Source organism: Sphaeramia orbicularis, chromosome 14 (genome assembly GCF_902148855.1).
Source record: "Sphaeramia orbicularis chromosome 14, fSphaOr1.1, whole genome shotgun sequence".
NCBI classification, from domain to species: Eukaryota; Metazoa; Chordata; class Actinopteri; order Kurtiformes; family Apogonidae; genus Sphaeramia; species Sphaeramia orbicularis.
The window spans coordinates 32,729,256-32,741,984 of NC_043970.1; the positions used below are offsets into that span (position 1 = coordinate 32,729,256).

At 38.3% G+C, this 12,729-nt stretch overlaps 1 protein-coding gene across 1 annotated transcript in view; it reads right to left on the reverse strand.

Moving 5' to 3' along the window:
- Positions 1-8,838, reverse strand: part of stard13a (StAR related lipid transfer domain containing 13a) — a 73,068-nt gene extending 64,230 nt beyond the window's left edge. The window contains exons 1-3 of the mRNA XM_030154528.1: positions 8,724-8,838; positions 6,692-7,690; positions 937-1,071 (exon numbers count right to left, since the gene is read on the reverse strand). Of these exons, the coding sequence (XP_030010388.1) occupies positions 937-1,071; positions 6,692-7,597 (1,041 nt within the window). The 5' untranslated portion in view covers positions 7,598-7,690; positions 8,724-8,838. The remainder of the gene's footprint in view (positions 1-936; positions 1,072-6,691; positions 7,691-8,723) is intronic.
- Positions 8,839-12,729: the final 3,891 nt, after the last annotated feature.

A 12,729-nucleotide genomic window follows, 5' to 3' on the forward strand; every position in this document is an offset into this window, starting at 1 on the left:
ATTTATTACTTTCTTTTTTAAATATTTTGTAAATCAATAATGTTCACTGATAACAAAAGTGTTTATAATACTGTTTGTGCAATTTCTTGCTGCCATGAAGAGCTAATAGAACAGATTTTCCCTGGAAATGTTGTCTTCACAATGTCAACAATAGCATCAACGATTCTAACTATTTTTATTCTTGAGATAAAATTGAAGTTTACACCTACTTAGTTCATTAAGGACTGCGTGCTCATGTAAAATGTGATTTTAACTGAATATTTCCTACTAATTTGTTACATTTCCATACATGAAATCCACTTCTCTAATATCTTTTCAACTCTACTCTTGAAATGTTTATATGACAATTAACTCCTACTGATGGGACAATTACTGTATTGAGTGATTCAATTCTGTCCTGTTTTTGTGTTTAGGGTGAATCAGCTTTAACAGTTTTATAAACTTAGGATTGAACATTAATATGATGTCAATCACCAATTAAAAACTATAGTATTTAAATGAGTCATTTGGTTGGCCATTTCATTTTCATGTCTTCCATATGACAGTAAATCTGACTGCCCTCCATAAAAAGGCGGGGTTGGATGTGCACCCAATAATCACTTAAAGATGACCACTACGGACTTTAACATACATCCCTCCATAAATTCATATTTACACAGGTTATATAACTCATGCATTCCTGTAATTGACTGAACATAAACCACATGTACATACTTCTAACAGCTTTGACATGAACAGCACAGTATAAATAATCACAGTCAGTTCCCTTTTCATTCTTACTTCACCTTCTTAAATAGCATATTTATTGTTCTTACTGTACCTTTTATCTGGACTTAAGTCCTTTGTTTTGATTAAAGCACTGTTCGGTTAAACTTACTTAAAACGCCACATTAAAGAGAAAACCACTGTCGACTGACTGAAGCGTACTAAACTCACCAGGTTGTTCTGCTGCTCGTGGTCAGCACTGATTGGGTCGGAGGGGGAGGAGCCGTCTCTTTGGACTTCCCGGATCCCCTCATTGAGCTGATCCAGCTTTTTCATCAGCAGGGTCATGGTGTCACACGCAGCCACCTGAACATACAGGTCAGAAGGCAGAGATGCAGGTAAATATGGCTCAAGGGTAAACTCTGGGGCTAACTTTGCACCCAGACCTTTTATGTGTGCTGGTCTCTGGGAAGTCTATGACCCTGATTTCAGACACAAGAACCCTGAGACACCACAGCAAACATGGAGCCACCTCTTCTTTATCCACCTTCCCCAGCTTTCATTCCCTTTATTGGCTACAGGCCCTTCACAGATGAACACTGAGCTTTTTTAGCCTAACCAGGGGTACACAGTGTACCCCGCACTGCAGAGGAGGTGACACCTTCTCAAAGAGATTATTGTGGAGCGAGGAGGACAGAAGGCTGTGACAGAACAGCGAAGCCAAAAATAAAAGCAGCTGGTTGTGCAAACAGCTGCTTCAAAAACATATATTCTGTATAAATGCCAGTGCTGTAAACACAGGTTATGTAAATATGTTGTAATATCTGTCTGTTCTATAGGTTTCAGCTCACTTATGCACATACCCAACCTCGCATTTTCCCTCGCTTTCTCTCCCCACCCATTGGTCATGGACTCTGACTGAGACACTTGTTCAGTGGGCTTCCAGGAAATGAACAAACTGCTTTGTTTCTAGGCTCTGCTGCCAATCCCAGAGTCCCAGAGGCTGATAGCAGGACATAGGGCCCCTTTGAGGAGCTTCAAGTCCAAAAACAGGCCCCTCACTCATACACATACATACATACATGCACACAAGATGCCCCCACCTACCCGCTCACGCACACAAACACACCCTTCTGTCCACTCCCATTCCCAAACCCATCATGTTGACCAGTTTAAAAAATATCTGCATTAACGGCTTGGCAGTAAAGTCATTTCCTGTGTGTTACAGCCCCCACATCTCCAGATTCCTACACACAGGAACACAGAAGGCAGTGTATGTGCAGCAGGGTGCTATTTTTACCCTCACTATGGGGGACAGAGCTGGGGAGAAGGGAGACACAGGGAGAGGAGACTTTTCAGTGGCAGGAGTGACTGCAAACATGAGCGCATACACATAGAGTGGCATGAAAATGTGCTAATGTGAACCCAAATACACACTGTCAGATGCACACAGACACACAGACACACACACACACACACACACACACATTCACAGCAGAGAGCTCTTGAAGTTCATGAAATGTTAATAAGCTTTTCTGCAGAGTATTTACAGAGGATGGAGCGCTTAATGCATCATGGGCTCTACAACCATGATGCAATAAGAAAGAAAGAGCATTTCATTATTTATCTAAACTGTCTTGGGAAGGTTAAGACACCCATTATCACGATAGACATCCCAGTATGAATACTTAAAGAAGTGTATCTGTGGTCTGTAAGTGCAGGTGTGAATCGGCACTGGCCTCATGATTCAATATCCCTGCAATTCACTGGTCAATGAATGAAATACACATTTCTCAATGACTTCTAATGTATCACATTCACAATTTTCTGTATTACTGAGTTCACATCAATTCATCATACACTCTCTTATATTTTGAAACGGACTTCATAAGACAACCACATATACAGCCACATCACCTCTTAAAGATTTAAACAGCCACTGGTGACCAAATGCATCTACTGATCAGAAAAGTTTCATAACTTTTGCACCACTAATCTAATCAATACATTTAATAATTCAGGTAAAATACAGTTTGTCATCTTTTCATGGTCATTAGATATGACCCATTTGGATGTAGTGAACGTGGAAACACTGTTGTCTTCTGCAACATTGATTCACCAGTAAAACCAATAGTTTGACAAATGACTGGTTGTAGACGCCTGTTTTTAGGTTCAGTTAATATGTTTTGTTGAAACCTTCTTCTTCACTTTTCTCTATTGAATTTGTATGAACTTTATGAATTTGATGGACATCTACATGATAAATAAATGCAAAAATATTAGATTTTCCCTGAAAATCAAATGTAGGGGAAAAATTAACTTGGAAGTTGCCACAAATATATCTATAGGTGATAAAAACCAGTGACAATTGGTTCTTAATTTACTTATCTGGTTAAATTAACGTGAAATAAATAATTGTTTTTTAAAAAAAACTACTAAAACATAAACATAATTTCCTCTCCAGTGCGTTAAAAGCAGAGGCTGAATATTCACTGATTTCATGATTCATTTGCTTTCATGTTGTGTTTATGTTTTCCTATGATGCACTTTGAATCTTGATATGTTTACATCTGTATCTGTAAGTGTTCTGTTTTAAATTTATTTCTTTAAACCATTTATTAGACATTACCATGACTACTGTGTTTGCAGTTGCAAAGACGTAACCTGTCATTTACAGAGCCATAATAAACTGGAATAATTTACCTCTTGATGTCCTCCTAATAACAAAATAATTCACCCCTTAATGACGCTGCAGAGGCATTTATTGGTGCACAGATGAGCCATAAAGTAGGTATATGTTCCACACTGCGCTCTGTTACGCCCAAGTTAATTAAGTGGAATTCTCATTTTTTTCAATTTGTATTTCTTTAAATGTATGTACAGCAGTTGAAATGTATGACAAGGTGAATTAACAAGTAATGCGCTATGAATATGAATTATGAATAAATGTATGAATGTAAGGTGCATTAATGTGCTAATGTCATTACATATTATCCTCTTGAGACCCAGCAATACATTTTTATCTTCTGTAGGGGACAAGAGTTTCATAACTTTACTTGAAAAAAAATCCCAAAATGCTGTCAACTGCAGAGGACATTCCATTTAAAAAAATAAATAAATAAATTAGTTGAAAAAACTTTTCAATTAAGATGATTATTTAATGTAAAAAAGCCAAAACTTTTACTTTCCTGGGTCTCAGGAGGATATGTGTTCTATGTTACATGTCATATGTCTGGTATAGGATCCTTATAAATAAACGAATAGACAGAATTCTATAGAGTTGATATGATGGACAATGTTTCATAATAATAGTTTGAGACCAGGAGCCAAAACTGGACCCCACATCCAGTATATGCACAGTTTCATAACATTTTATAAATTCCTCAAATTATTTCATTTGGCAAAGTCCTTACCCACACTATGCAGTGTGACGAAACCTCCAGGGCCAAGGTATGCCAAGAATGTGGAGCCACAAAGGGCCCTTTTTGACTTGACAAGTATTGAAATGAGCACTAGCCTAAGCCTGTCAATAAGTGACATTAAAAGCTACTTGGTCAAACTCTGGAGGCGACATCACAAAAGGAGCACAGGGAGAACAAATCCTTTCATTTTAGGCCAAAGGGGCAGAGCAGTGTGCGGTGTGCCAGAGGGCCCGTTATGGGAGCGTGCCAATGACTGAGGGCCGCTCTGACAGGTGTGAGAACACGGCAAAGGCCATGCTCACACTAATGGACGCCTACTGGCACGGTGCATGCTGGGAGACGGAGATGCCAGGCCTGACCAGACGAAAAATGAAAGGAATTTATGATACCTGCCAAAACTTTAGTGTTGGATGGTCTTTGTTTAAGCACATAAACACACAGCTTTTTACTCTACTTCAAAAATACATGTCAGATATTAAAAAGCCTTGAAATTATTTTGCTGCAAAACCAAACAGTAGAAGATATGAGGATAGTACATTATAGCGGGTGCACCTTTATTTTTTTCCTTTTCTGGCTTTCAAGGACAGTTGATGTAAAGGGTGTGAAGGGATGATACTGTCCCAGTGAAACTCAGGCTCAGTCATTATTTATTTAGGTCAAAGTAGCAATAGCAGCATAAATAAAGAATACCATTTTGCAAGTAAAGGAGAAGTACGCTTTCTATCTCTATATATTATCATTGTGTATGCCTCTGAGGCGTAATCAGAACTTTAACATTGTTCAAGAATTAGCTAAATCTAATGATCTTATGTTGTTATTGCAATTCATCAAAAGAAAATACAATATATGAACAAAATATTGACACAGGTCACACCAATTTGTCCCTCTTTCTATCCATGCACTGAATGCGCACATCAGAAGACGGCCTTGCCCATTTAGTGACCCCCCCACCCCCACCCCACTACCTCTTTTTAGATGTATCTTATATTTATTGTAACTGTGTCTTGATTTTAAGTGACCTATTTATTTCTTATGTTTTTTGTGCAGATCTGCTGGTTGGTCTACATTGTTGAGCCTTTATTGTGTAGTGTGTATGTGGTCCTGCTGCAAACAAACTGCCAATTTGAGACAAAGAATAAAACTGATTCTGATTATAGCTTGTACAACTTGGACATGGTCAATGTAAAATAAATGTAAAATCAATACATCGATTTATTAAGTTTAGAGGCAGATTTTTCTTGCTGAGTGACAGCTGAAGAAAGCAGATGGGTACTTGTGGTTTAATATGATTATTTATTGTCATAATGTGAAAAATATTTCAGAAATTTAGAGGAAGAACATTTAAAAGAATTATAAAAATGGGGGGGACAACGTGGAGCAAAATTAAATTAAAAAAACACACTCCAGAAGGGTAAATGACAATGTAAACAAAATTAAGCTTAAAGACAAACGAAAAATGTTACATGCAATGACATTTATCACAATCTAAAATTATATTATTCATTATTATCATTTTGTAGCCCATCCCTCTGTTGAAATGAATCATCTGAATTCAATGTGCCCCACTACTTTCGTCCATATAAAGTAGGATTTTATATCAAATAAATGAACATTCACAAAAAAATAAGTAACTGCATCTGGAAAAACTAAGACGACCAAAATGTTCTGTGTTACAGGGTGGGGAAGCAAAATTTACAATGAACATTTAGTTGTTTTTTCTCAGCAGGCACTACGCCAATTGTTTTGAAACCAAACACATATTGATGTCATAATTATACCTAACACTATTATCCATACCTTTTCAGAAACTTTTGCCCATATGAGTAATCAGGAAAGCAAACGTCAAAGAGTGTGTGATTTGCTGAATGCACTCGTCACACCAAAGGAGATTTCAAAAATAGTTGGAGTGTCCATAAAGACTGTTTATAATGTAAAGAAGAGAATGACTATGAGCAAAACTATTACGAGAAAGTCTGGAAAATACTATTAAAGAAGAATGGGAGAAGTTGTCACCCGAATATTTGAGGAACACTTGCGCAAGTTTCAGGAAGTGTGTGAAGGCAGTTATTGAGAAAGAAGGAGGACACATAGAATAAAAACATTTTCTATTATGTCAATTTTCTTGTGGCAAATAAATTCTCATGACTTTCAATAAACTAATTGGTCATACACTATCTTTCAATCCCTGCCTCTAAATATTGTAAATTTTGCTTCCCCATCCTGTAAAAGAATAAATTACATAAGTGAATAAGTTTCCCTATGATATACCTAAAAATATTTAAGCTAATCTTCATCTTGGAAGTGCACTACATTGATATTATTCCTTATTTATAATGATAATATACAGCTTTGCAAGACTCCTACACTGACCAGAATGTGAAAATAACCTCAGGATCAACTTCAACCTGTACTTCAGAAACCATTTGACAATGCTACCCTCTAGTGGCAGCAATAAGTATTACTATTAACTCTAGAGCACATTGAATGTCTGTGTGCAATAGTTAGTGAATCATAATGAGAACTGAAAGGCCTTGTTATGAGTGTGAGGAGCTTGTTTTTCTTACCTGTTCTCCTCCATTGTTCTGCTGTGCCTCCTCTTCCTCCTGTCCACCTGTGAACTCAGGTTTCCCCTTGCTGGTGGGCTTCTGCCAACCACAAGTACTGTAAGGCTGGGCATCCGGTCTCTTCCTCATGGACTTCCTGATCCTGTCCCTACGGCGACGACTGACCAGGAATTCCTTATATTGTAAAGTCTCAGGAAAATTCTCGTCGTCTTCCTCGTCATCGTCACCCTCGCCCTCTCCTGCGGTGGATGAGGAAGACTCTCCTCCGTCTGAGCTCTCATTGGGCACCTGGTTGTCATTGTTACAGTCATAATCACAGAACACAATGGCACTAGGTTTATGTTTTACTATTCTTAGCAGATCCAGAGAGCATTCCTCTGGTTCTTGCAGATCTTTATCAACTGAAACAGATTCATTATGGCAGAGTGTAGTTTCATAGTGTTTCACATTCTCAGTCTCCATCCCTGGATCACTATGATGAGCAGCCCCACAGTCCAATCCACCCGTGTCCTGACCTGTTGCAAAAGCCACGTCTGAACTCTGACTGGATCCACAGTATCCATTCTGCCTTGAGTCTACCTGATGTAAATCACAGGGGGAGCTGTTGTCCCCCTTCAGCTCCTTCCCAGGCCATGTTTGAGCATTACTGGCCACAGGATCAGGATCACACTGCAGCAAAGAAGCAGGTTCAGACATAGCTCTTGGTTTGCTAGTAGACGTTGCACTCGGAGGGAGAGCTTGACCTTGAACTTTTACCAAAGGGACACCCACAGCCTGGGGGTATATATGCCTGTCAGGGTGCTGCAGAACAGGCAATGTTGCAACTGGGCCTTCATGCATCACTAAGGAAGCATCTGTCAAGGTGATGAAATCTGTCGGCTCATTTATCAGAGCCTGGCAATTCATCAATCCAGGATAAGCTGGGAAAATATAGCTATTGGTTGATATTCATTTAAGGTCCATATTGGAAATTTTGGAGGATGTTCGCTGACACATGAACTGCAGAGAAAATAAAAAAAAAGGAGTATGTAAACAGCACATTATAGAAAATGTATTTAATTAAAATTCAATAAAATTTGTTTCCCTTAACAGATTTATTTGACAGGATTCAAGTCTGGATTTGCAGACAGTGTGCAGTAGATAACGGCATACTGGTGCCTAGACAGGTTTATCTTTCTAGCAAATCACAAAAACGCAATCTTTGTCATCACTAAAAACTTATCCTGTGCCGGAACACTGGTTTTACCATCAAGGACAACACAAAGGCTATTACAAAATACCACAATTTAAAACAAAGCTTCAATGTATATGACATATTATAGACCAGGATTTTACACTTTTAACAAAAATGTAGCTTGATTAAAAAAAATTTAGAGGAAAAACTGTTTGTATGCTGCATATATTAGTTGTAAATTTGAACAAAAATGAGATCAAACTAAGATCTTTGATACTGTGTACTATATTAGTCACAGTAGTAGAAGTTTTAGTAGTAGTAGTAAAATTGGAGCACAGATAAATGTGTCTCGTTTATGCCAAAAACAGCAAATGTTTAGCTCCACAAAAATCCCACAGCATACCAAAGCTTGAAGGAATTTTCTTTGACAAATGTATTTTGCTAAAACACCTTGTTTTTTCCTGGTGGATATTTTTGGCCGCAGCCAGCACACCCTTCCCTTGCCTGACACGTTTTCATTGTCTTTCAAACAGGCAGTGATGGACTCTTTAAAAAAATGAGCAAAAATCCTGAGAATTATTATTTGACTATAGACATTTAAATCATACTATATGTAGATATTTGTGCACAGTTGTAATCTAGAATAATGTGTCTCTGCATTTAGACCATGTGTCAAATGGCCTGGAGAAAAAGTAGTAAAGTTGTGTTGTAGCTTTCCAAAGTTGTTTACCACTATATCAATAGAAACTAATCATGACTGTATAGGAGGATGTTTTACTGTGACTTCATTTTAAAACATCTGAATAACTGTTTGCTCTTTCTAAAGTAGTTCTTAGTCCAGATATAGACATACAGTACCAGAAGTCAGTTGCGTCATCCAAAATGCATCCAACACTGCTCCTGTAGAGCCACAGAGGTGGAAGAAGGATCCGGCGTAAGCAAATCACTGATTAAATTCTGCATCGTTCAGAAAATACAGACAGAGTGAGTTTACCTCTGAAAAAATACGAAGCATGGCGAGGGGAGGAGAAAAAGTAAAGGGCTGAGGAATGCTTTTCCCTCCTACATTACCTCACCAAGAAGACAGAGAGCTCTGCAGGCAGGTGTTTGTGCAAGTGTGGAAGTGTGTGTGCGTGTCTGTGTGTGTGTAAATGTGTGTGTGTATTGTATACATAGATTTACTGCTGTTGCTCCGCACGTGTCTGCAGCAAGTGCGTTTGTGAAAACATTTCAGTTATGCACCAAAAATGTAGAAAGTACAAAGTTCTCTTGTAAAAATGCTCACGTTGTGTAAGCAGCAGAATGTACTTACGCTCAAATGCACAAGTCAAGTTTGATTAAAAGGCTCGGGGTCTGTGGTGTACCCGCCCCCCCCCATTCCTCCTTTTCACTTATTGCTGTATAATTTGGCTCGGGGCTAAGGATTTTTCACCTGAGAAGCACATTCCTCAAAAACACATGAGGTAATGCTTTAAACATTTTCTTATCCTTTCTAAATCTCCCAACGCACACCATTTTCAGCTACAGTAAAGCTGTATACGAGCCATAAAAACCAAAAAAAGAACATACAGTCCTTACAAAGCTGTCGATGGACTGTGGAATTCCTCAAGTTTGTCAGCAAACACAGAATTTCATGTTTCAAGGGGAACGTCTTTGGTCAGGAGTAAAGACCTATTATTTGTACGTTAACCTTGAGAATGACTCTGCAGGCCTGTTGGGGCCTGCAAGAGACTCAAGGTCTTGCAGGAGAGGGATCTGGTCAGGGTAGAAAGTTCACTAGTGAAGCCACTGGTAAAGTTATGCCCATGTGAGGCAACCATTGCTTATTTGAAAAACAATCTCCACCAACAAAGAAAAAAAAAAAAAGATAAAGTTATTCTGGAAAGGTATTTGTTGGTACTAATGATAACCCAGAGCAAAAAAAACTGTTATATGTTATATATGTATCTAAATATCGTTACTGGCATCGTGATTTATGAGTAATTTCCTTTTACTGCTTAGAGATGGACACTTCCGTCAGTTGTTGAGTTATCGTGATATTAAGATAATATAATTGAGCAGAATGGGGTTTTGGCAGAAGTATTAATAACTTGGCAAATCACACTGAAATAAATTAAATTGAATGGATGGTAAAGAGTAACTGTGGTTCAGAGTGAATAAACCCTCCAAAGCATGTTCCCCGTCCACTTTTATAAGACCAGATTCAGCACAATTTCCTCACATGTTTAATACAGTTATTCTAACTGATATATATAATTACTGATATGAATGCTATCTGACTTGGAGGAACTTTTGGATCTTAACCTACCACCCCCACCCGTCCTAGAGTTTACTCTGTCCTACATTACTGCAGTGATGGATGTACATTAATTTAACTCAGACATGTATTTCAATACAAGCTACGCCAACCTGCAGAGACATGCTCCTCCATATATAGCATTCCTCACATGGAGAGTTACAGTTACCAAGGTCAGATTGAAGAGAGGCAAATTGGGGAAAAGGGGAGGAAGGAAGACAAGGTGAGATATGGCAGGTAGATAACACACACTCATTAAAACAATTAGAGAGTCGAGACAGAAAGATAACAACTACTTTAGTCTTGGGGAGAGGAATCACAACTGGAGGTCTCAGAATTGCTCCTAAAATGAATTATAATAACAGATTGTATTTCTATCATGCTTTTCAAAGCACTTTACATTTTTGATCCATTATTTATTCACTCTCACATAAGCTACATCTGTAGCTACAGCTGTCCTGGGGCAGGCTGAGGGAAGCATGGTTTCCAGTTTGTGCCAAATGGCCCCTCTGATAACCACCAAACATTCATACATCCAAACACAAGACCAAACTCTCCCACACAGTTAACCAGGCCAGCAAAATCAGTGGAGCACCACAAACCCCCCTCTCAGAACTGTACAGCCAGTCTGTGATCAGGAAGGCCATCCTGATCACAGAAGACCTCTCTCACCCCCCCCATAAAAAAATCCTTCATCCCCTCAGCAATAACCGCCCTGAATAATCAAAAATGAACACTTTGCTGTTTTAACTGCCCCCCTCCTCCTTTTTTAGCATGATTGCACATGAATGTTGTTTTTGTTTTTAATGTTGTCTTTAGTGTTTTTATACAAGCCTGTCAAAGAAGAATTTCTGTCAATAAAATCTATCTATCTATCTATCTATCTATCTATCTATCTATCTATCTATCTATCTATCTATCTATCTATCTATCTATCTATCTATCTATCTATCTATCTATCTATCTATCTATCTATCTATCTATCTATCTATCTATCTATCTATCTATCTATCTATCTATCTATCTATCCACCAGTGTGAATGCCAGTGACCTGGTGGGTGACAAACAGCACATGACTAGGACAGAGCAGGATTTGAACCACCAACCCTCTGGTTATTGGACATGTGCTATCATGACATGTCCATAAATACCAAAAACAAACATTGTGGCGTCATGAGTTGTGTATATCATGTATGGCTTTTGGGGAGTGCTGATTACATTAAATTCCGAGAAGTAGAGGAAGTATTAAATGAATGTACATCATAGTACCAACAAGTCTACACTTCAAGTCCATGAGAAGGTATAACATAATATGTTTTGGTAAGATTATTTTGGCAAACGACTGTTTCCAAAGTCATGCAAAGCAGGCAGTGTTTGTAATAATGGGCCATCTTAAATATTATGTTTTTCCATTACCCAAAAAATAAGGCTATTGCATAATAAACAGGTTATATGATCTGGAAATTTAAAAGACTACAGCTTCTCCAAAACCACGACCTCATTCATTCATGACTGTGATGGTATGCAGTGACATTTAGCTGACACTGTAATGATTTGTTTTTGTTGTGTGGGATTATCTCTGTGACATTCTTCTGTGGTATTAGACACTGCATTGTAGCTTTACTGTAGACAGTGTCAACATTTACAAATTTCCAGCAACAAAGACAATAGGGTTTTCTCTACCTTTGTAAGGTGTAGGTGCAGCACTGACACCAAATGCAATGTGGAAAGAAAAAAGATACAATGGTGTCTTTAGCAATTATTTAAGAGACCCTGTTTGGATATAATTTTAACATATTTTATTCTGTTGCTGTTGCTTTCTGGGATTGCTGGATGAGATCTGGATGATTGACAACAGTGTCATTAGTTGTTAGTCTGTGTTTTGTGTACAAGTTTAGTACAGCTAGCTTTTTAAGACCGCATGGTAATTGTTATGATTATTCCATTTATGTCTATATGTGATTACCTGCTGTCTGTAAAACAGGTTGCCAGTTGGGATTATTGAAGTTTTACTCTATGCTCACACAATTGGGTAAACAGATTTGGTGATTAGAACAGCCCAGATAGCAAAATCATTATAGCTTAAATCTGGCCTAAAATTGGCATGCCATTTTGGTAAAGTTCTGGGCGGATGTATGGGCCCTAAATGGCCCAAAATAGGCAAGCCAAAATCAAACCAGAAGGAAGCCAAAATCCATCCGAAAGTAACTGCGGACTTCCAAAATATAGCCATAATTGTCCCAGAAAAGCCCCAAATCCCCATAATCCAGCCAAAAAGTAGTCAAAACTGACCCAAAGAGAGGCCAAAAGGAGGCCAGAATTCACCCAAAATTTGTGTTGATCATGCTTTTAAAATGAAGTGGGGTTTTCTTCTGGGTAGAAATTCCCACTCTTTTTGCAGTGTTTAGGCTTTACAGAAATATGTCAAAACACAACCAAAACACATCCAGATATGGAATAAGATGTTGCCACTTTTTAGTCAATCTTCTGGCTTGCCATAAACATGCCATACCATCCCTGTACTTGATCCTGCTCTTTGCCCAGTCTTTTGGTTCACCAGACATATGC